Source organism: Erpetoichthys calabaricus, chromosome 12 (assembly GCF_900747795.2).
Source record: "Erpetoichthys calabaricus chromosome 12, fErpCal1.3, whole genome shotgun sequence".
In the NCBI taxonomy this organism is placed as follows: domain Eukaryota; kingdom Metazoa; phylum Chordata; class Cladistia; order Polypteriformes; family Polypteridae; genus Erpetoichthys; species Erpetoichthys calabaricus.
Window position 1 is genome coordinate 13,471,827 of NC_041405.2, and position 25,677 is coordinate 13,497,503.

Here is a 25,677-nt window from a genome sequence, read left to right on the forward strand (position 1 = left end):
CAACATGAACTGAGTGAAAATGTGAAGAAATTATTGTTCTAAATCAGCCCAGGAAAAACAGCAGAATCGTTTTGTGTAGTCGTTTGCGGAAATGCTGTACAGACATATCTTGTGAACTATTTTTTCCATCGGTGTACTTACTTTCCTCGATGTAAAAGTCGTAGAGTCGTGTAATTTGTCATGCCTTTTAGTTTCTTATTATCCATAATAATAATAATAATTATTATCCATCCAGCCATTTTCCAACCCGCTGAATCCAAACACAGGGTCACGGGGGTCTGCTGGAGCCAATCCCAGCCAACACAGGGCACAAGGCAGGAACCAATCCCGGGCAGGGTGCCAACCCTCCGCAGGACACACACAAACACACCCACACACCAAGCACACACTAGGGACAATTTAGAATCGCCAATCCACCTAACCAGCATGTCTTTGGACTGTGGGAGGAAACCGGAGTGCCCGGAGGAAACCCACGCAGACACAGGGAGAACATGCAAACTCCACGCAGGGAGGACCCGGGAAGCAAACCCGGGTCCCCAGGTCTCCCAACTGCAAGGCAGCAGCGCTACCCACTGCGCCACTGTGCCTAATAATTATTATATAGCGCTTTTCTCATTACTCAAAGCGCTCAGCACTTGCAGGTTAAGGGCCTTGATTAAGGGCCCAACAGAGCAGAGTTCCTTTTTGGCATTTACAGGATTCGAACCAGCAACCTTCCGATTGTTAGTGCAGATCCCTAGCCTCAGAGCCACCACTCCGCCTATCCATCCATTATCCAACCCGCTATATCCTAACCACAGGGTCATGGGGTTCTGCTGGAGCCAATCCCAGCCAACACAGGGCACAAGGCAGGAAACAAACCACGGGCAGGGGGCAAGCCAACCGCAGGTTTCTTATTATGTAAATTTATATTTTCAAGTGACAAGCTTATCATGGTCCCAGCAAGAGTGAAATTGGGTATGTGAAGAAATTATCGTTCTAAATCGGCCAAGGAAGAACAGAGTCGTTATGTGTAGTCGCTAGTGGAAATGCTGTACAGATATATCTTGTGAACTTCTTTTTGTCAGTGTACATACTTTCGTTGTTATGAAAGTCGCAGATCCGTGTGATTTGTCATGCCCTCCTATTAACAGACGTGTCAATCGATATACTCGGGTGACAAGATCAGCGACAGCAGTCATCAGGACTAACATCCTCTGTGACTAGAAGTTGTGAGATGTGACATTGTGTGATCATTTGATCGTGTGCGATAAGCATGGACTGGCGCCCATCCAGGGTTTTGTTTTTTTTTTTTTTTTTGGCGCTGCACTCGGAGCCTCTGAACCGGATTTAGCAGGTTTGAGAGTGAATCGACGAATGATAACGCATCGCCTGAAGCCATATAGCCCCTATTCAAATCCAAACGTAAAATTTGCATCGGTATTTAACGTTGCATGATCTGGCAGGTTTACTGCAAAGGCACCGATATCACCAATGTGAAAAACTAAAAAACAAACCCTAACTGCTTATTCTGTTTGCCAGCCACTTTACTGAACATCCAAATCTTAACTGTACAAGTGAGACGTGGCACAAACTAAACATCATCGCTCAAGCAAAGCAGAAGTGCAACATCGATTTGAGCCAGACCGGCCCGCTTCCTTTTTGCATTTTAAAGCTGTGCCTGTTCACCGTTTGCGTCATTCCAGTTCAAGAAGGAACCCTTTCAAATGATTCCCCCCCCCACCCCCCCATTGATCCATGGTGACAGGAATCTCACGTTTGGCCTCCCACCCATCTTAAATAGTGTTACCTCCTTCATTGACTTTTTCTGTTCAAGCTGAAGTAATGACATTGTCAATCCGCACGATTTACATCTTTACATTTTAACAATAAATCAGCCCACTTCTCAACGTTTAAGGCCACAAATAAATCTGATTAAGTACTCGGCAGCTATTGTAGCACACCCAAAAACTCCTAACCAGCCCTCTTGGGGAAAGAAGAAGAAAGAAAGACTATTGGGAGGGAAACAAAGAAAATAAGTAACAATATACATTAAACCAGTGGCTGTTTCCAAAATATTCTTAAGCTAACGGTTTGAACTCTGGAAGAGTTTGTTTAAACTGAGAGGGTTTAGCACATCTATAGAGCCTTTTTATACAGTAGATTAGCAGGGCTTTATAAATTTAGGTCAGCGGTCCCCCAAATCCAGATGACTGTGATTTACACCCTTTGGCAGTTCCACTTTAAGCACTTTGACTTTATGGGAAACAAACCCAATTTCTGTGTAGACCCCAAAGCACCATCCCCGAATTGTGTGCCATGCCGGTACCACCACAGTAATGGCGTCTGAGTGGTCCACAACAATGTGATGGTACGGGTTCAGTATGCGTATGCGAAGGCTTTTTATATATTAGCATGTGTTTATTTAATAGTCCTGCCAGTACTGTGAATCCCACCCTTTTGCTGCCCTTGCTGCAACAGATAAGCAATAAGACTCACAAGTGGTGTAGAGGGTGGAGTTTAGTTTTGAGGGGGGCGGGGATCAGCGTTCTCGTTAGCTGCCATTGGCCCCCATCCAGACTCTTTCCCTCTCACATGTTCTTGTAGGTGAAGCAGGGCCAGTGCCAACCTGAGCTATCTAGGGTTGGCACTGCACTCCATGCGACTCCAGTGCATATTTTTTTGTTTTGTAGAGGGCCCCCCCCCCCCCCGTATAAAAAACAAGAGACGTCTGTCAGCCTACAGTGCTATTGAAACGGGCTTAGTGAAAGCCAAGTCCTTGCGCATGTTTTGATAATGTGGTTTTTGTGTTGTGGGCACAGCGTTTCTAGGCGCTGGCACTCTGCACAGAGCAGCACGCCAGATGTTTTCTAAGGGGACATATTCAAATTCCCTACTGCCCTGGAAACTCAGCTGCAAGCTAATTGTGGTGACACCACCATCTGGAGTCCTGCACGGATGGCCTTACGTGAAATAATAAAAAAAAAAAATTAATACTCGGGGAGGGTGTTGGTTCATTACCGGGGTGCGGGTAAAGAGAAGCAAAATAATGTTAAACAATAAATAAATAATTGGCATCCTTACTCAAACAACAGACATTTAAAAAAAAAAAAAAAAGTGACCGTCTGTCGTTCCTTACATTCAACCATTTTGCGTCCTCGCAGGCGAGTGTCCAGACTGTGCTCTGAAGTGCTTTACTCCTCGTGCTTTACTCCTCCTGCCTTTCCTCCATTTTTTCTTTCTTTCCCCCCTTTTTTCGAGTCCCCGTGTCTTCCTTCCGCTATTTTACTTCAGGTGGGAATGTTCAGTTTTAGTGTGTGTTGTGTGTTTCTTTCTTTTTGTTTTATTTGATTTTATCTTCAAAGGGGTCTCCCTTTTCTTTGCCTTGATCATCTTTCACCCACCTCGGTCTTTTCTGTAAGGGTTCAAAAGCATATATTGGTATTTCTTGAAATTGTTGAGCAGATATTTAGGAGCATACATGTGCTCCTTGGGGTCCGCCAGTGGATACTCCTGTACCGTTCCGTCAAACCATCCCCCTGTGCGAATCAGGTCCCTGATGTAATTTAGATCCTTCTTGTCTTCATAATCTCCCCAGCGGGGAAAATCCCCATTCTGTGCCGAGGTGAGTTTGAAAAGGATCCCTTCTGGTGAAAAACACCACGAGCAGTGCCAGCCAGCAAAGTGGAACGGGCTACCGATGGACCACTGCACTAAAATATGGCCTGTGTTGTTCTCGTAGCTGCGAAAGCCAGGCATAGTGTAATACTCTCGCCTGCGGAGTTTGATGCCATCGTTTTCATAGACGTCATTCAGCATGCCAGTTGTGCAACCGGATACAACCTCCAGAGAGCCGGGCTGCTTCCAGAAGAAACCGTAAAGCGATTTTCGCATGTGAATGGCGAATGGTTCCGTCCAACCATCGAACAGCTTCAGAAACTGAATGCCCTCTCGGGCCGGGATTTCATCAGCATCGTTGATCACAAAGACGTCATCCCGCCGCAACCCTTTTATCCTCTGGATCCCATTCCGGGTCAGGTAGGTGCGAAGATAATCATCTGCGATCCAGCCATCCTGTCGGCCTCCTTCTGGGAAATGGTTAAGGAAGACATACAAGATCTTGTGCCGAATGTAGTCATAAGTGCCATTTTTCAGGCGTTCAAAGAAGTGGAGGGGCCGGTGGTCCCCATAGGCTGTGAAGTTGGATTCACAAATCATGAACACATCGACGATGTCACCTAGCTCGTGGAAACGCACATGCAAAAGGTCAAACTCGTGGTTGACGTTGATAGCGTTGATGACCCTCCTTGGTATCTCCCGAGGCGTCAGCCTCTCTTTGGTAGGCAGAGTCGAGTGCTGTACCATGGTGGGGACGCCACAGTAGGGGCCGTGCCATCCTTGCCTGCACACACACTTGACAAGGCGCTTTCCCCTCTTGAGTTTGGTTGTCAGTCTTGGCACAGCTACTGCATGGCCTGCCTCCTCTTCAACAAAGAGTAGCTTCCTTGTTGGGGGCTCCTGGCCTTCAGCTAGAATAGCCCTTCTCAACCGGGGATCCTTCATTGCCATATTGTCCTCTCTGGAGCGCTGGGATGGCGGTACTTTTCCATCTCTGTCTGCAATCTCGGTTCCCTGGCGAAAGCAAAGTGCTCCAGCCTTGGTCCGGATAAAGTCATGATTGGGCTTATCCTGTAGGATGAACATTTGTTTATGAATGGTTTCCAAACTCCAAACGGAGTTGAGGTGGTTGTTGAGATTCCGGTCTGCATATCTGGAGTTTTCAGGAAAATCTGGGATGTTCACATGTGGCTGGTTCTGGTTGTGCACAAAGAGGTGGGCCTGCTGTCCTCTGCTTTCCTGAAAGAAACAGAAAGAACAAAATTATATTTAATAACTAGCTGTCCCCCATAGCTCCACCCGTGTAGTAGTGACGCATGACAAAACTTTAAAAATCAATAAAATAAAAAAATGTAAATATTTGTATTGAGTTTGAGAAGAATTTATATTGATAGCTTTCATATGCGAGGGCCCTCTTGATTTACAATATTTTTGGTTTTGCTATCAGGGGTGAGAATGTAGTGGAGATCTCTCTCAAAAATGTCAAAAGTTGGAAAGGTATTTGTGGCCAAGCGGAAAGTAGGTACCCTCCAACGTCAAACGTTGGCACCATATCTGATCGTTTTCAGCTTTGACAGGACAGTGTTCCCTACGTAGGGAGAAGAGCACATGGCCGTGATATCTCTGGCAATGAGCAGGTACCCTCTACAACACACGTAGCGGAGATCTCTCTCTCAAAAACGTCAAACGTTACTCTTTAACAATCTATAGGTGATCATGTCGGCTGAACAAACAGGTATCGCTAGCTAAGTGGAGGCAAGGTACGCTCCAACACGTGGCGAGAGGCAGAGCAACTCGAATGCGAGTGAGGATGGCCCCACCTGTCTCCCTGCTCCGGAGGTCCCGCCTCCTCCTTCCCTCGGCCCGCAACCTGTGTCTCGGGTTTACACGAAAAAATTAGTGCCGCAACCGAACTCTGACACTAAGTGCAATGAGAGAAGTCGCAAAGTCAACCGGAATGTTCAAGCAAATTATAGAAAATAACCCGATCTAAATCCGTTAATTGCATTCGTGAAAAGCGGCCAGACCTACAGACAGACATTGCATTATATATATATATATGCATATATATATATACAGTGGAACCTCGGTTTGTGAGTAACTTGATTTATGAGTGTTTTGCAAGACGAGCAAAAATTTTTAATAAATTTTGACTTGATAAACGAGCGAGGTCTTGCAGCACGAGTAGTACGTATACTCTTTGTCTGCTGAGCGTCATGTGATCACAACTGAGCTGATGGTTCTTCTCTCTCTCGCTGCAGGATTGTGGGCAATCGTCTCCTATTCTCTGTCTGAGTCGGCGTGCTTCACTCATAGTAAACATCCATACGAGAGTATTCTGTTTACTACAGCATTAGCATTGTGACTGTGTGTGAGCGCGCTCTCGCTCATGTGTGTGTATGAGTGTGTGCTGTGATGAGCAAGTCCCCATCTTGCACACTAAAACACAAAGCTGAGTCTCAGTACTTTAGCAACACCAGCTTTATTCAGCTTGAAACAGACACAGCAGTCAGGCAGGGCCCTGCGCATTTATAATGTTCCTTGTATCACCCATCGACAGCAGGCACTTATAGCATGTCCGCGATCTTCTCGGATTCACTTTTACGGCGAACTGCTACAGCGCTGGGAGACTGCGATTGCTTTGGAACGCTCTTCCGCGTGTCGTCCTGTTGGGTGGAATCCCACAAGAGTTTAGAAACTCACTCACACCAAAGGTAAAGTGCAGGTTAATTTGTTTTATGTATTTTTACTTTATATTTTGTATTAATCATTTTTATATGAATAGTTTTGGGTTGTGGAATGAATCATCTGAGTTTCCATTATTTCTTATTGGGAAATTCACTTTGATATACGAGTGCTTTGGACTACGAGCATGTTTCTGGAACGAATTATGCTCGCAAACCGAGGTTCCACTGTATATAAGATTAAGTGAGGTAAACACACTGCATAGGTTATGACTGTTGTTTTCTTAGTTCATGTTTAAGACAACTCAAATTACCTTATAGCATTATTAAATATATAACCGTTGGTTGCCATGCAGCACTCCTGGCCAAGACCCCTGTCTACCATTCTCTAGCGATGGCAGTTACTCACCAGATAACCAAGGTTATCTGAATTTTTTGATATACATCTTTGTTAGTTCCTGATTGGAAATTTCCTTTTCGCATGACCTTTTAGCATTTTACAGCACCCCTTTAACAATTTTTAGGTTAAGGGCTGTGCTCGAGAGCCAAACCCGAGTAGGATCATTATCTCAAAATCGGTTCAATACTTAAGCAATCTACTGACTTGGACCACTTCCGCACTGCTGCTTTTGCATTTAGTCTCCATTTTCATCCACACAAAGTCTTTCAAATGAAGACTTTTGAAAATACCCTCCAGAGATGCGTACTTCTGAAAACGCAGCCTCAGCGTTGTAATGTGGACAGGCGAAAACGCAGGCCATAAATTGCCTTCCGATTGGTTTATGCTTATTAATGTGGCCCTTCCTTGAGTGGATCCTGCTCATTACAACTTCTCATACCCTGACTGGTTAAAAATAAAATAATTTTTCAACATATGGTGGCAGATTTAGGTATTGGCGATACCCTATGCGGCTGCCCACATCCAAAAAACACAATTTCAGAATGGGGATTACAGCCTGAGCCGGTCAATCCATTAGGGATGTCGTTAATGTAAGTTAAGGGAGGACAGAATGTACACAGAAGGGCGCCAGTTATATAAGTGAAGGGGCGCATGCTCCAGACACGGAGGGTGAAATCTAGTAATGCCGTTTGTGTGGCGTCACCCAAGGAGGACAGTTGTCGAAGTCTAATACTGACTACCGGCCATGGGAGCCGTCCCACACCCTAGAGCTCTAAACGGGCTTCGACCAGCACGGAAGGGGTAAGTAACATATTATTAAAACATCATTTATGGGTGGAGTATGTCTTTAACGTCACCACAACAACATAAAACATTTACATCCAAACAGGTAAGACGCCTTGGACAAATACCTTTGTTCCTCCACAACAATACAACAATTGTACAATTCTGGATAGTTCCTTTTGCCACATAACAACAGTAAATGTATCATTAAAGTCAGGTAAATTATCTCTGCTATTTTCATAATAATAAGTACATCTGTAGACAATGGCTCATTGTTTGAAAAACAGCACCTGCTGGTCTTGACCATAAATCTGGTCCTGGAATGCGACATGTTTTCATTCTAACCATTTTCTTAATTAGTGACCAGTTTTTGCTGCTAATTGTCTTTTTCACTTACATCTTTTGTGTTTAAGACTCGGACCCTTTTAAATCAGCGGCAAGCCATGCCAGCCTTGGAGGGTCTTGTTCCAACCCAGTCTCTTTTTGAGACGTCATTTATTGCTCAAGTGCTTCAATGTATTTAGATCAGGGGTGTCCAACTCCTGTCCTGGTGGGCCCACAGTGGCTGCAGGTTTTCATTCTAACCAATCTCTTTATTTAGTGAGCCGTTTTTGCCGCTGATTAACTTGTTTTGCCTTCGTTTTAATTGACGTGACTCAGGCCCCTTTAGTTGTTTTTCTTTAAAGAGCAGCCAAACAATAATGAGACCCAAAACAAGCCACCACTTGACCTGCTAACCTTAAAATAAAGAAAGGTGAAGGTCTCGGTCATGTTGGTCTGCTCAGGTTACCAAAACGTCTTGACGGTGGTCTTAGAAAAAACAGAAAATCAGTCTGCTGTGACAGAATAATAATAATAATAAGATGCTGCAGATGGTCTATCAAATGGTTGTGGCTGGCGCCCTCTTCTATGCGGTGGTGTGCTGGGGAGGCCGCATAAAGAAGAAGGACGCCTCACGCCTGGACAAACTGGTGAGGAAGGCAGGCTCTATCGTAGGCACGGAGCTGGACAGTTTGACTTCCATGGCAGAGCGACGGGTGTTGAGCAGACTCCTGTCAGTCATGGAGAATCCACTGCATCCACTGAACAGGATCATCTCCAGACAGAGGAGCAGCTTCAGCGACAGACTGCTGTCACTGTCCTGCTCCACTGACAGACTGAGGAGATCGTTCCTCCCCCACACTATGAGACTCTTCAATTCCGCCCGCCGGGGGGTAAACGTTAACATTATTCAAAGTTATTGTATGTCTGTATACCTGCATTGTTATCACTTTTTAATATTTTCTTTATCAGTATGCTGCTGCTGGAGTATGTGAATTTCCCCTTGGGATTAATAAAGTATCTATCTATCTATCTATCTATCTATCTATCTATCTATCTATCTATCTATCTATAACGAGAGCAGCAACAAGTCATGATATTCAATAACGGCTTTAATTAACAGCAAGAATTGGCTTCTCATTAAGAAATTGGTTGGAGTGGAATTGGCTGGAGTCTGACATTCCAATTTAGCTGGTCGTCTGTTGGCTCATTTCATGTCTCATTTCTGTTTGGCTGTCATTTAATGAAGAAACGAATCAATTCAGAGGACTGAATCCTTAAAAACAGGGCTATTCAAATGAAGAGTAAAGGAGTTAATTAGCAGCGAAAACTGCTCGCTGATTAGGAAAAGGGTCAGAATGAAAACCTGCAGCCACTGCGGCCCACCAGGACCGGAGTTGGGCACCTGTGCTTTAGACTTTCCACTATTAATTGCTTATTTTAGTCTACAACAGTTGCATTTACTGATTTTAATGGCTCTTAATTATCAATAATATACAAAGGAACCAGCACTTCCCCACCTAACTGGTCTCCATTTACCCCTGTGTGTATTAATTGTGAACTATCTGGTTTAATAAAATATTTAGAAGGTTAGGATATAGCTGGATGGATGGATGGTTTTATGTCTTATCTAAGCATGGCAACCGTTTTTTACTGCCCCGGAGCATTGCAATCCACACACAGACCACAGGGAATGTGCCCCCTGCTGGCCTCAACAACGCGCAAGCTTTTCCCAGATCAGGGGTCCTCAATCTCAGTCCTGGGGACCCCCTGTGGCTGAATAATTTTGTTTTTAATTGGACTGCTAGCCTAATGAAGTGATTGGTTATTTCCCAGTTTCTGCGGTTTGGAGTTTTGGTCAATTTTTGTTATAATGTACTAAGCAGTTTTATGGGAAATGTATTTTTTTACTTTGTAACAATATTTTCATCCTGATTTTCATTGTTCTTGTCCAGGTTTTCTGGTTATTTAATCCATTATTTACTAATTAGTGGGCCTGACGCTGTAGTAGTTGAGGCCTTTCATCATCCGGTGTTGTTTTCCCAGGTGTCTGCGCAGCATTGTTTAAATTGTCATTATTAGGATACAACAAAAAAAAGCAAAATATACAGATAAAGGTCAAAAATCTTCCAAAAAAATAATGATTTAAGTGTTTAAATATATTGAAAATATAGAAATATCTCTAAATATTTTATAAACGTAAAAATTATTAACTATTATGCTTTTCTGACTGGAGAATAAGAGAAAAAGGTGAGCTAATTAAATTAGCTCAGTTATTTGCAACCCAAGTTTTCATAACAGTTTTAATTGCGCCCCCCTAACGTTTTTTTGAAACCCTAATAAAATTTATTCCTATATTTTTTACTGCCAATACACCGCTACAAGTTTAATATTTTCCTACGAATAGCGAAATTACGCCACATATGACAACATTCGCGCCCCCCAAAAAGAGAACCGCTGGCCTAGAGACACAGAGGGTCCCCAGTACCGAGCTTGAGATCCCCGGTCCTAGATGGTCTCCCAGTTGAGTACTGGCTGGGCCCAGACATTCTTAGCCTCAGGTGGGGGGGGACCTGTTCTCAAATGCAGGAGGTACAACTAACCTGCACCCATCATCAATGTGCAGCATCTACCGGCATAACGTGTCGGCGGCCATTCTTGTGCCAGAACGCTCACCACATTAGCTGTAAGGGGTGAGAGTGAGAGAGACAGATAGACAATTAGAAACAGATGATGATTAGGGGGGCCAGAATGGCCAGGCCATGTTGGACAGTTTAGCCCGGACATCGAGGTAATGCCTTCCTTTTTTTTGAAAGATGCCCAAAAACTGAGTAAGGACCTTGGTTTTTATGTCTCATCTGTGGCACATCACTAATTTTTGTACTACACTGGCACACAGGGTAAGCACCGCTTGATGGCCTCCCCAAATCCTCTTCCAGCATCAACCCAAGCTTTTCCTAGATGGTCTCACACCCAAGTGCTGCCCGGGCCCAAACATGATTAGCTACAAGGTGGAGGACCTGTTCTGACGTAATGGGGGGTACGGCCAACCTGCAGTCACCGTATCCCTCCAGCATCGGAGTTGTAGATCCCTGCTTTACAGCAATCGGCAAGTTTTGTTTTTTTTCTGTACATTTTATTGAATTTATTAAAAGCAAGTAACATTCCATTCAAGCAAGTCAAACTTGACAAAACTAAATTTAATTTAACCTCCACCCATGAGAAAGAGAGCAAGGCCAACAGCCAGAGGGCAACTTTCTTCTTCTTTTGGCTGCTCCCGTTAGGGGTTGCCACAGCAGATCATCTTCTTCCATCCCCCCCCCCCCCCAATTTAAATGCTTATTCTATTAATTAGATCCTGCTAGTTTTTAAAGTTTTGTACAGATCCTCTAAGATAGAATGTGATGTTTTCCATCACATCAGGTACCCACTGACTTACAATAGGAGAGTTAGGATTCTTCCAGTTTACGTGCCAATAGTGAAGTGAAGACAACTCCAGTTGGTTTGTCCTTCTCCACTTTAAGCCCCTTTGTGAGCCCACCAAACACAGCTGTTCTTGGATTAGGAGGGATTGTGACACCAAGTGACAGGCATTTAAAGATTTTGGCCCAGAATGATTTTAATTTGGTATACACCCTGTGGACTATCTGCCCCAGACACACATGGGCACAAAAACAAGTGCAAAATACACCCTTTTATTTTCTCTTTCTTAGCACACGGCGCACCAATCACCACCAATAACCTCAGTTTCTTCCTCTCTCTCTTTCTCTTTCTTTTTCTTCTTCTCTTTACTGCCTACACTCTTCCACACAATCTCAGTCCACCACCTCCCGAAATGGAGCGAGGCGGCCTCTTTTACAGTGCTCCAGGGGCACTCCGATCTTCCTTTGGCTATAAGGGTCCTTGGAAGAACTCTGCATGTTCCTGGATCCTCTACCGCACCCGGAAGTGCTACAGTCCATGGCTTGGGGGAGACTGTCCAGGCGACCCTGGCGGTGACCATGGACCCCAACAGGGTTGAACCTCCAAGGAGGCTGCCCCTCTAGCGTCCCAGGAGAGGTATTGTTGTGGATATGTCCTGTTCCCCGGTCCTTCCATCATCGAGGAGTCCCAGCCGTCTACCACACCCAAAACATGTCACCCAATGAGACTGGAGCTCGGCTGCAATGTCCACAGGTTGGATTTTGCCCTGGAAACATTTTGGAAAAATTTTTTTTAAACAAGATAAATGTGCTCGATAAAAGATTTTAAGTTGAATAATTGTATGGTGTGCACATATGGTGCTCGAGTGAATTCTGTGCATGGCTGCCTTCCACTCCTTTTCTGAAATGTTGAGTAAGAGATCTTTCCCCCCTCCCCACTGTACCTCTGGGATCTTTGAAAGGAAGAGACTTTAAAATGTTTTTATATATTACAGAAATGCGGCCCGAGTCCTCAAGGCTGATCAATATTTCTTCTGGAATAGAAGGAGGTGGGAGGTGAGAAACTGAGCAAATCGCCAATGTTAGTGTTTCTCAGCAGAGTCCCTTGTTGTGTAATCTTTTAACTTCTAATAACCTCATTAAATATTTCAGTCTGGATTCCGGGCAAAGTACAGCCGTGATACTCCCTTAGTTACAATAAAGCACAATTTGCTTGACGTAGCAGGCTTGTGGCACATTGCATTTTTACGCTTTAGGCTTCAGTGTGGCGGCTGATATTTCCCTGTCCAGCATTCTGGGTGTTTTAGGGCACAAAGGTTCTGGTGTCACAAGCCAAACAGCACAAATTACTGTCGGTCACTTGAGTCAGTTGTTGTTCTTTATGTATACTAGAGGGTCAGCCCCCTGCTCGCTTCGCTCACCCACCCCCATGTTTGGTTTACCGGATATACAATTTAAAGAGATTGTTATTTTCATGGGAATTGTTAAATATGCATTATTATTTTCACTTTAAAAACTTTTGTAAAAACAATACTTGCCCTTTATTTCCAGCCCTGGGCGTGGTTACATCTCTTTCTCGCAAGACGCATAACGCTGCTCGCGTTGTGAAGGAAGGGCGGCTGAACACATGCTAAGGATATGCCATCGGATCATCTGCTGTCTTTCTGCTGCTGGCGAATTGCCTGTTCTGCTTGTCGCATGTTGTTGTTTTAAGAGCTGGGAGCACATGATGCGTGTCTGCCAAAAGCAATCCAACAACTGCTAGGTTAGATGTCTGTGGACTTGTTTTAAATGATGGCTCACTGCCTTGTCTGCGTGATTTTGTAAAAACAGTAACTGTCCTTTATTTCCGGCCCCGTGCGTGGTTAAATCTCTTTCCAACAGGACGTATAACGCTGCTCGTGTTGTGAAGGGGGGGGAACAGCTGCTGTTGCGCTGCCTGTCGATCATTTTAAAGCCTGTACAGCCGCTATCCTTTTTGCCACTTCGTGTCTCTGCTGCTCGCGTTGTGATCGCTTCTCCGTGATCCTAAATATACACCTGACCGAACTGTGTTTTCTTTGAAATTAAACTTGTCATTACTTTAACTGTTGCGGGACCACAGATTCTCATAGCGTATGGTCCATTATTGCGTAAGTCTACGTTTTGTGCATTGAATGGTGCAAAGGCAAAAAGACTTTGTTTTCTGCTCTTTGCCTTTTATTTCTGACCTCGCTTTGTCCTGCTATTTTTTCAGTTACACCTGTTCCTGATGATTAATTTCCTTTTGTTTGCACTAATGCGATCTTTTAGTCGTCGACGTTTCAGTTATAACGTATTGTCCTTTATACGCTTTATATGCACTGAGACCCCTGGATCTGTGTGTGCTGCGTGTCTTTACACTACTGATTTTTTTGCTGGCCGTGCTCTGATATTGCTTGTAAGTAGGGCATGTCTTGCAAGAATCTCACGTTCTATATCCCCACGAGACGCTCCGTGGCCATTCTCTTTCGTCTCGCGGGTCTTTTATTTGTCTTCCGTGATCTAACGTGAAGATCACGTATCGTCTCCTAGTCATTCCCTCCCACAGGATTTTTTTTATAATAGAGATATAATAGAGAGACAGGAAACAAAAGAAGAGTTTCGGCCGAAAAGGTCCATCACTAGCTTGGCTTTCTTTCCCCTAACTGCTCTAACAAAGCAGGGATGTTCTGCTCCTCTTTGAGCCGACGCTCACTCAGATCAAAACCAGACATGTCACGCAGATGGTGACAGACGGCCCGAAGGCAACGAGCCTCATGACCAGCAACAATGCATTACAAAATGGCCAGAATTTGGTCTTTGGTTAGATCACGGGTGTTGAACTCCGGTCCTGCAGGTTTTCATTCTAACCATCTTCTTCATTAGTGACCAGTTGTTGCTGCTGATTAACGTGCTTTGTCTTAGTTTTAACTGACGTGACTCAGGCCCCTTAGTTGTTTCTTTCTCCTTAATGAGAAGCCAAACAATAACAAGACACACAACGAGTAGCCAAATGACCAGCTAACCTGAAAATAAAGAAAAGTGAAGGTCTCGGTCAGGATGGTCTGCTCAGGTCACCAAAACATCTTGACGGTGGTTTTAGAAAAAACAGGAAATCAAAAGTCCGCTATGGCAGAATGAGAGGACCAACAAGTCAGGATATTCAGTAGTGGCTTTAATTAACAACAAGAATCGCCTTCTCTTAAGAGATTGGTTGGAGTTTGAAATCCCAGTTTAGCTGGTCATCTGTTGCCTCATTTCTGTTTGGCTGTCATTTAATAAAGAAATGAATCAATTCAGAGGACTGAATCCTTAAAAAACAGGGCAATTAAAATGAAGGGTAAAGGAGTTAATTAGCAGCGAAAACTGGTCACTGATTAGGAACAGGGTTAGAATGAAAACCTGCGGCCACTGCAACCCACCAGGCCTGGAGTTTAACACCCTTGGGTTAGATTATTCATCACTTTGTCATTTTTATGCTAGACATCAAGTGTATAAACACAAGATGGAGAACACAATTAAAGGAAAGTAGACTTATAGAATAATGATAGCACTTCCCAGTTTTATTGGGAATTAATGGTGATACCAGGGAATGATAGGCACCTAATGGAAAAAACAAACACATCAGCATCAGGGGACATACAGGAGCTCATAAACTCAGGAAATGGAGAACTTGAGGCACCAAAACCAAAATGCAAATCGAATTCAAAGACAGGAAACAGAAGAGTTTCAGCCAAAAAGGTCCAGCACTAGCTTGGCCTTCTTTCCCCTAACTGCTCTAACAAAACAGGGATGTTCTGCTCCTCTTTGAGCCAACGCTCACTCCGATCAAAACCAGACACGATGGCAGATGGTGACAGACGGCCACGTGGAAGGCAACGAGCCTCATGACCAGCAACAATGCATTACAAAATGGCCAGAATGAAGACCAAAATAGCAACGCAGAACTGCAGTGGATTCAGAAAGTATTCAGACCTCTTCACTCTGCACCCCTTGTCGTGTTGTAGATTTAAATTTTAAAATGGATACATTTGCAATTTTTGCCCAGCAATCTACTTTCCACAACCCCTAATGGCAAACTGAAAACATGTCTTTGGAAAAACGGCGAAGGTCACCACCGTTGTCTAATAGGCCTTGAATTCAGGATATGAAGGGTTGGGTGGCACCAGTCTGAGGTCCAGGATGCACTGGAGCAGATCTCTCTGGGCTTTGCTCTGATCAGCTTTCCCTTGACTCCGACTGTTGCCGCCACCACAAAGCTTCACCTTCAGAATATCACAGAGCAGCTCGTGAGAGGCACCCAATTTTCCTCCGGATGTGACATTTAGAATTAAGGCCAAAAAAGTTTAAGGTTGGTTCTATCAGATCACGAAAATCTTGTTTCTCACATTGAGAGTCCTTTAGGTGTCATTTCGCAAACTTTGTAGAAGCGTATATATTTAAAAATTGACGATCTGCAAATATTCAAAGAGAATCATGGGCATATATGAAAACAAGCATTATATCATAGTGCACGTTAATATAGTAAGGGTTAAATCACAAGAAGGCCTGTGCCTGTATATTTTTTTTTTATTTCTCTTAGCAAGCTTGTAACCACCGATATTTGATAAGTCAAGGTCAGGTATGCCGAGAGGGGCTGACCGGCAAACAACCCTTTCTGTGTGGTGAACGTGAGCCGAGGCCTAGAAATAATGGTGGCAGGTACTGGACGGGTACAAGGTGGGGAGAGGGCCTGTCAAGTGGGCATGATGGACAGAACAGAGTGCTCCACTCATTAGGCTGGGAAGTATTGGTGGAGCCAATCAGAGGCAGGACCAAGGCCATGGGGTATTGGGAGTCTGATAAAGGAGCTAAGTGAGGTAAGCTCTTGATAAGAACTGTAATAAAAGTAAGATGGCCCCATTGCTGCATGCTCAATTCACCTGAATTGAGTTTGTATGTGCATTGCACAATAAAGCTCAATTCTGCTGCCTCTCCTGAGGCTCCGAGTGCCTTCTTTGGGCGAAGGGTGCCCATCTCCACTTCGACAACTCGAGGCCGGTTTTAACCAATAGAGACTTCTGTCAAGAAAGTCCAGATCGGTAGAGAGTTACAGTGATGGTTAACGCTCTGGCAGTTTCTCCCATCTTCACATACCGTGTTTCCCCAAAAATAAGCCCTAGCATGACTTTCAAGCTGCTGTGTAATATAAGCCCTAGTCAAGATCGACAGCTGAAAAGTAAGGCGCCTAAGGCCAGGTTTATACTTCACGCGATGTGATGTGTGTGCCGAAACATCCATTAAATTCTGAGGACACCTTGCCACAATATCTCTGAAAAGGATATTGATTACAACCATCAGTTTGGGGATGCGCCCATTCCTGCAGCATCAGCGCGAGATAGAAACAAAATCCGTGGACGGGGCATGAGCTCATCACAAGGTAAACACACACACACACAGGCGTCATTGTAGTTTTACCAAATCCCCAAACCTTCATGTCTTTGGATGGAAAATTGAGCCCACTGTGGAAACCCACCAGGAAAACATACAAACTCCAGGCAGAGATCACAAGGGACAGGACTCCTTGCAAGACAGCAGTGCTACGCTCTGCCACCGTGCCACCTCATATGTGTAACTATTAGCAGTATACATTATTTAAGCAAAGTTAACGATTTATCTGTAAAATGTAATACACATATTTTAATGCATTTCATCATGAAAGTGGTATCATGTATAATCTAAGAATTGTAAATGTGCAGAGAGCTGGAGTATTATAAATTTAACCAGCAAACCCCCGATTCTCGAAAGAATCGGAAATCCAGGAATGGCAGTCACTTTCTGTTCCCTCCGATCTTTGGAGGGATGAAACATCACGGAGGGTGGGTGCGTCTTGGGAAAGTTTTCATCTAATTAAATAAATACATTTGTACTAAAGCCGTTTCTTTTTGGAGCCATGACTCCTTTGGTTGTGGTGTTTCAGAAGCGTGTTGTAAGCACCTTCGTTCATTGTTTTTATCCATGCGGTCAAGTTTTTGTTTTTCTATGGCTGTGTCATTAGCTAGAAGTGGTTTCCTGACAGCGGCGGATTCGCGTGCTGAAGTGACCATGGCGGCGGAACACCGAAGACTTGGACAGGTTGTGTTGTTTGGGGGTCACCCACTGACTCTGGGAAGACGCCGCGTCTGACTGTGGGGCGGGTGCCACAGCGCAATATGCGCCTCGGTGGGAAGCCGCTGCGTGAAGACATATCATGGAGGGTATATGCGGTGGTGTGGGTGGTCGCGTCCGGGCCGTTTCTGTGTTTTCTTTGGTTTGAGCCGTGACTCCTTTTGCAAGCGCGTTGTAGGCACGCGCGGCAGGCGCAACAGCGTTTTGGGACGCCGCTGCGTTTGACTCTGGACTCTGGGGCGGGCACCAAAGTGAATGACCGTTATGCGATCTACATTACTGACACAGTGGAGTAGAGCAAGTGTAGTTTACAGGTGGCGGGCTCAATGCAGTGCGGAAGTGCGCGTGACATCCAGTTTACAACCTTCTCGTTTCTGTGTTTTCTGTGCAGTGCAGCAGTGCGCCTCGATGTGCCCAGCGCCCTGCGTCCATATCCGGTTTACAACCTTCGGTTAGTAAGATGGATGTGTTCTGTGTGGCGATGCTGCTTGTCGCTGCTGTCAGGTCAGGAGGAAACCCCAGAAGCACGTAGCGATTAACAACTGGGTCGGTTTTAAGATGACGTTTACGATGGTCTGCTTTAATGATAAAGTAAACTACAAGGTTAAAGTGAACATTTAGAGTTTAAAGCCGAAATTTCCACTTTAATCACAAAATAGACCTTTTCATTATGTCCTTATTTTTTTTTTCTCTGTGGCTCAAATACGCTGCCGTACATTCTGAAGGTATTGTGAAGGTGCAAAAAATAAGGCGGCACAGAATATGGTACGCAAGACTTTTAAAATATATCGTGTCATTACTTTGGGAATATGCGACGCTTGACTATAAAAGCACCACAAATGCATGTGTATGTCAGCATTTTGCTTCACCACCTCGAACCATTCAAACATCGAAGCGCGCAAATCGACCCCGTAGGATCCTAAAAGCAGCAGGAGTAGCAAGAAATTCAGGGCTTGAATGTGGAGAGTTATGACAATATTCCAGAAGAAGACGACATGACTATTTGGATAAATTTGTATTGTTGTACATGAATAAATATAAGACATCCCCAGAAAATAAGCCTCTTATTTTTAAATAAGTGCATCTTTTGGAGCAAAAATTAATATAAGACCCGGCCTTATTTTAGGGGAAACACGGTAGGATTATCTATAATGATAACCCAAATGCATGACACTTAGAATTAGGGCCAAACAGTTCAATATTGGTTCCGGCAGATCATGAAAATCTTGTTTCTCACAGTCTGGGAGTTCCTTAGTTGACATTTCGGCAAACTCTAAGGCCGGCTTTAACCGAGGAGAGGATTCTGTCAAGGAAGTCCTGATCGGGGGGTAGTTACAATGATGGTTGTCCATCTGGAAGTTTCTACCATCTTTACACAGGATTTTGAGAGTTGACTATCAAGTTCTTGGTCACCACTCTTAAAATGAGACCACCTTGGGCTGATTCAAATGATTGAGCATGATTAGGAGAGGCAGACACCTCTCTCATAGTTGATCGAAAACCAAGCTGTGAGGTTGAAGGAGTTGCCTGCAGGGCTTAGAGAGAGGATTGTGTTGAGGCAAAGATTGAGCTGAATGGTGCAGTGAAACTGAAACCCATTCAAATCCTGGCACAGTCACAATCTGGGCAGAGGGGGCCATTTCCCACTCTGTCCCCACCATAGGTCAACTGGTTATTTACAGGGCCTTGTGAAATTATTCAACTTCGGGGTTTTTCTTGTTTTGTTATGTTATATTACAATCCGGAATTAAAATGGATTTTCATTTGCATTTAACAAAATAGTCCAGATAGTAATAAAATACCTTGTATACAGTAATCCCTCGCTATATCGCGCTTTGACTTTCGCAGCTTCACTCTATCGTAGATTTTATATGTAAGCATATCTAAATATATAAACGCAGATTTTTCGCTGCTTCGCGGGTTTCTGCGGACAATGGGTCTTTTTACTTCTGGTACATGCTTCCTCAGTTGGTTTGCCCAGTTGATTTCATACAAGGGACGCTATTGGCGGATGACTGAGAAGCTACCTAATCAGAGCACACAGTTAAGTTCCTGTGTGCTGATTGGCTCAGCGACGGAGTGCTGCATTAACCAGGAAGTCTCATCTCACTCATTCAGCATTAACGTGCTCCTGCTTCAGGGGCCGTGTCCAAGCGCCAACAGAAGATGCAAATGATTGCAGAAAAGGTAAAAGTTTTGGATATGTTGAAGGAAGGGAACAACCATACCGCTGCAGGACACCATTACGGCATCAATGAGTCCACGATTCTTTTTATTTAAAAAGGAGGAAAAGCATATAAGATCTACGGTCGCAGTGTCCTTTAACCAGGGTGCAAAACGAGTTTCAAGTGAACGTGATAAGGCAGTAGTCTGGATGGAATCTGCTTTAGGGATTTGGATTGAAGAGTGCTGGAAGAACAACAACAGCGGTGCTACAGTTGCCTGAAGAGGCTCCTTTAGAAGAGCTGTAACGCTATCCTTTGTTGTGCAGTAAAATTAAACTCCTCGTTATCGGACAAGTCGTCGTGTCATTGTTGGTGAGTAACCATAATTAACTGTCTACGTACAGTACTTAGTACATGTACATAAGTTTAGTGTCACTGTACACACATTTTACTGTATACAATTTTTCTTGCATTGTACGTATTTATTGCTGGTGGCCTGTCTGTCGTAATGGCTGTAACATATGTGATATCGGAGACGCTCGATATCTTTAAAGTAATATTTAGGTTTTACTGTATATAAACTGTGTTTACATAAATAATTTCAACGAATCTTACCTAATATCTAAGAGAATACAAAGGGTTTATGCTGTATAATTGTGCGGGAAATGTTTATAATAGTGTGGAAGAGTTTATAAGGGCTTAAAATATATAAAAAGAACCATATGAACATATGGTTTCTACTTCGCGGATTTTCACCTTTCGCGGGGGGTTCTGGAACGCAACCCCCGCGATGGAGGAGGGATTACTGTATACATAAAAAAAGCTGTGAATGCACATGTATTCATCCCCTTTGCTATGAAACACCTAAACAACATCTGGTTCAACCAATTAAACTTCACAAGTCCCATAATTAGTTGATTCGGGTCCACCTGCGTCCAATCAAAGTGTCACATGATGTCCTGTTCTGAAAGGCCTCGGACTCTGCAACACCACTGAGCAGGCAACATGACGACCAAGGAGAACTCCAAACGGGTCAGAGTTGGGTTAAAAAAAAAAAATCCCAAATTTTGAATATCTTACAGAGCACCATTAAATCCATTACAGGCAGTCCCCGAGTTACAGACATCCGACATACTAAAACGGGGCCGCAGCTGCTTCTTCATCTGTCTGGGGGACGTGACGCAGGCTCCTCAGTGACTGTCGCTCCATTATCTCCAGCCTGGGGACGCTGCAAGCGGTGGCTGGAGGGGGTCGGTTTCTCTGCTCATGTAGTGTAGTGTAGTGTCGCTTGGGCGGCTCCGGTTAATGAATGGGGCGGTGGGGGCCGCGCTGCATTCATTCTCAGTGGGCGGCTGGGTGTGCAGTCACCACTCTTAAAATGACCTTTCTCTGCAGATTGCTCAGTATGCCCAACTGCCACCTCAAGGAAGTGTTGTGGTTCTTCCAAACTTCTTCTGTTAAAGAATTATGGGTGGCCACTGTGCTGCTGGGAGCCTTTAATGCTGTGGAAAGGTTTTTGATCTTTGCCTCAACACAATCCTCTCTCTAAGCCCTGCAGGCAACTCCTTCAACCTCACGGCTTGGTTTTCGCTCAACTATGAGAGAGGTGTCCGCCTCTCCTAATCATGCTTAATCATTTGAATCAGCCCAAGGTGGTCTCCAAACATCTAAATGATGATCAATTGAACGGGATGCAAATTTTCAATTGCCAGAGCAAAGTTTGTTTTTTTTTTTCCTCTTCCTAAATTTTAATAAATTTGCAAATATTCCCAAAATCCTGTTTTCACATTTTCATTCCAGGCTATCGAGAGTTGCTTCAGGTGGGGAAAAATGAATTTAAATGATTTTAACTCAAGACCGCAACATAACTAAATGTGAAAATAGTGAAGGGTACCTTCTGTAAGAGTTTAATTGTATCCGATTCTGTACTCAATTTTGAGGTGTACCTCACCTTATAACCAAAATGTGGACTGCTGGTAGGAGGCCAGAGGCCCCCCCAACACTGATAGGAAAGTACTGGCCTTCTAGCTGGGCACCTGAATGACCTCTTAGGAAACAAAAGTGGGATGTGTGGACCAGCACAGGAAGCCACCATGGGCAGGGACACCAGGCCAAAGCTCTTTCTAGTGGTGACTTGGGACGCGGCCTTGCCGAGTCCGGGAGACATGTAATGGTGGTACCTGAGAGATAAGAAGAAGGAGACAGCAGCAGAGGAGGGAGAGATGAACGTTTGGTGAAAACCTGAGAGACCAGCCTGACATGGAGGAGCTACTAGGATTGTGTATTCTGCGTTGTACGGTTTCCTTTCTTATTTTCTCTAAAATGTTTTTTTGAAGAGTAGAGCCATTTTGAGAGAAACTTTGCATAATTCTGGGTATTCCCCGGTTTCTAAAACCACTTCTTTTTTGAAACTGGCTGTGTCAGGGTTTTGCCCCGATACTAAGCCGGGTGTAGCAGGTGTCAGAGCCTCATTCCGGAAAGAGCAGACCATAGAGCAGAGTTCCAACTCTGCAGAGCGTCGACTCACCCTGAGCTTGGTCTTATTTGCCTTTGCATTTATCGTTTACTTGTACTTATTCACGCCATCGAGTGCCTGTTTATTTTTCTGTGACTCTATCGTTATTGAAAGGTGTGACCAGATTGGTGCCCAAACATTTCTTTTGTAGACATTGTGTTCCCTCGATTAATGACACAGAATGAAATATTAGCATTGTGCTGGCAGCTGCAGTGGAATTACATCGAGTTTCAATATGTAAAAAAAAAACTTTCCAAGAGAAGCCAGCTAGAATCACACAACCTAAACGACGGGGCTAAAGTCATCTGAAGAGAAAGTCGCAACCTAAATGTGGAAGTCAGAAAACTGTAACAAGAATAAAAACGTATTGAGTACAGTCAGGGCGTCTGCAAACAAAACCAAACTGCCATCACAGCTGCCATGGAAGTCCAGGTTGGGGTTTTCCAGGCCCTGCAAGTACATCTCTCACATCTCCCACCCTCACGCTGAAAGGCACTAAGTGACGTCGAGCTGGATGGTGCAGTGAAACTGATAACCCATTCAAATCCTGGCACAGTCACAATCTGGGCAGAGAGGGGGCCATTTCCCACTCTGTCCCCACCGTAGGTCAACTGGTTATTTACAGGGCCTTGTGAAACTAGGTAGGAAATACGGTAGGATTTTCTATAATGATAACCCGAATGCATGACACTTAGAATTAGGGCCAAACAGTTCAATGTTGGTTCTGGCAGATCATGAAAATCTTGTTTCTCACAGTCTGGGAGTTCCTTAGTTGACATTCGGCAAACTCTAAGGCCGGCTTTAACCGAGGAGAGGATTCTGTCAAGGAAGTCCAGATCAGGGGGGTAGTTACAATGATGGTTGTCCATCTGGCAGTTTCTACCATCTTTACACAGGATTTTGAGAGTTGACTATCAAGTTCTTGTTCACCGCTCTTAAAATGAGACCACCTTGGGCTGATTCAAATGATTGAGCATGATTAGGAGAGGCAGACGCCTCTCTCATAGTTGAGCGAAAACCAAGCCGTGAGGTTGAAGGAGTTGCCTGCAGGGCTTAGGGAGAGGATTGTGTTGAGGCAAAGATTGAGCCGAATGGTGCAGTGAAACTGAAACCCATTTAAATCCTGGCACAGTCACAATCTGAGCAGAGGGGGCCATTTCCCACTCTGTCCCCACCATAGGTCAACTGGTTATTTACAGGGCCTTGTGAAATTATTCAACTTCGGGGTTTTTCTTGTTTTGTTATGTTATATAACAATCCGGAATTAAAATGGATTTTCATTTGCATTTAACAAAATAGTCCAGATAGTAGTAATAACTCCTCTGCATCGAGAGGAGTCAGATGAGGTGGCTCGGTCATCTGATCAGGATGCCTCCTGGACACCTCCCTGGTGAGGTGTTCCAGGCACGTCTAACCAGGAGGAGGCCCCGGGGAAGACCCAGGACACGCTGGAGGGACTATGTCTCTCGGCTGGCCTGGGAACGCCTCGGGATTCTCCCGGAAGAGCTAGAAGAAGTGGCCGGGGAGAGGGAAGGCTGCTGCCCCTGCGACCCGACCTCGGATAAGCGGAGGAGAATGGATGGATGGATGGATAGTAATAAAATACCTTGTATATACATAAAAAAAAGCTGTGAATGCGCATGTATTCATCCCCTTTGCTATGAAACACCTAAACAATGTCTGGTCCAACCAATTAAACTTCACAAGTCCCATAATTAATTGATTCGGGTCCACCTGCATCCAATCAAAGTGTCACATGATGTCCCGTTCTGAAAGGCCTTGGACTCTGCAACACCACTAAGCAGGCAACATGAATATCTTGAATATCTTACAGAGCACCATTAAATCCATTACAGCAGGGGTGTCGAACTCAGGGCCTGGAGGGCCGCAGTGACTACAGGTTTTCATTCTAACTCTTTTCCTAATCAGTGCCCAGTTTTCACTGCTAATTAACTTGTTTTCCCTTCATTTCAGTAGCCCTGTTTTTAAGGATTCAGTCATCTGAATTGATTTGTTTCTTCATTAAATGGCAGCCAAACAGAAATGAGACGTGAAACGAGCCAACAGATGACCAGCTAAACTGGGATTTCAAACTCCAACCAATTTCACTCTAACCAGTCTCTTAATGAGAAGCTGATTCTTGCTGTTAATTAAGCCCGTTATTTAATTCAATGGCTTGTTGCTGCTCTCATTCTGCCACAGCAGACATTTCCAAATCTGTTGATTTTTCGGTTTTTTCTGTCATATGGTGGCTTGTTTTGTGTCTCATTATTGTTTGGCTACTAATTAAGGAAAAAGAGACAATTAAGGGGCCTGAGTCAAGTTAATTAAAACTAAAGCAAAAGAAGTTAATTAGCAGTAAAAAACGGCTCACTAATGAAGAAGATGGTTAGAATGAAAACATGCAGTCACTGTGGCCCTCGAGGACCGGAGTTCAACACCTGTGCATTACAGGTAGCCCCCGAGTTATGGACATACGACTTAGGAGCGGGGCCACAGCTGCTCCATCTGTCTGGGGAACGCGACGCAGGCTCCTCAGTAACTGCCGCTCCGTCATCTCTGGCCTAGGGAAACTGCAAGTGGTGTCTGGAGGGGGTTGGTTTCGCTGCTCACCCAGTGTAGTGTCCCTCGGGCGGCTCCGGTTGATGAATGGGGTGGGGGGGGGGGGGCTGCGCCCCATTCATTCTCAGTGGGCGGCTGGGTGCGCGGCAAGTGCTCGTGTGTAGGACGGAGGCTTGATGGGGCAGAAGGGGGCAGTTCACTGCCCGCCCACCATACAGCCTTGCAGTGTCCCTCAAACAGCTGCCCAGTTCGTTCTCGGTGGGCAGCTGGTGATGCTGCAAGCAATGACCCCGGTTGTGGCTGAACGGAGGCCATTGAGGGTGAATGGGGTGGCGGGGGGCAGCCTATTGAATGGGGGTAGTGGTGGGCAATTCACTTCCTGCCTTTGGCCGCACCCTGTTCGCTCTCGGTGGGCTGACGCTGCAGGCAGTATACTGTATGCAAGTGAAGGTGACTGTGTGGTGGGCGAGTGGTGAATCGCCCCTCGCTGCCCTAATTCATTCTCAATAGCAAGCCTGCTTGTACTGTTACGTACGTAACAAGAAGTGTAACCAGACGTGCTGACGAGGGGTGCCTTCCTGCTGTGATAGTGTGTACAGTGCTGTGCAGAAGAGCTCATCTTAAGCTTTTGTCTTCACCCTTCGACAATGTCTCTGAAACACAAATCTGATGCAAGTGCTGGTGATATAGCAAAGAAGAGAAAACCCATCACCATGGAAAATAAAGTAGAAATAATACAAAGGTCAGAGAGAAGTGAAACTCCATCATTCATTGGCAGAGCACTTGGTTAGTCGGTCAACAATAGCATTTATTAAAATAATGTACCTGTTCCGATTTACATACAAACCTACAGTTCCTATCTCGTACGTAACCCGGGGACTGCCTATATAACAAAATGGAAAGAATATGACGCCACTATAAACCTGACAAGAGAAGGCCACCCACCATAACTCACAGACCGGGCAAAAAGGGCAATAATCAGGGATGCAACAAACACACCAAGGATAACACTGAAGGGGCTGCAAAGATCCAAACCACAGATGGGGGGGCAGGGGGCATTAGAGAGATCTGTCCATAAGAC

General features: G+C 44.7%; 1 protein-coding gene across 4 annotated transcripts in view; it reads right to left on the bottom strand.

The window, feature by feature from the left end:
• Nucleotides 1-1,317: 1,317 nt before the first annotated feature.
• Nucleotides 1,318-25,677, bottom strand: part of mgat3b (beta-1,4-mannosyl-glycoprotein 4-beta-N-acetylglucosaminyltransferase b) — a 141,234-nt gene continuing 116,874 nt past the window's right edge. For all 4 annotated transcript variants that reach the window (XM_028815117.2, XM_028815115.2, XM_028815118.2 and 1 more), the window contains exon 3: nucleotides 1,318-4,836. In XM_028815117.2, the coding sequence (XP_028670950.1) occupies nucleotides 3,376-4,836 (1,461 nt within the window). In that variant the 3' untranslated portion in view covers nucleotides 1,318-3,375. The remainder of the gene's footprint in view (nucleotides 4,837-25,677) is intronic.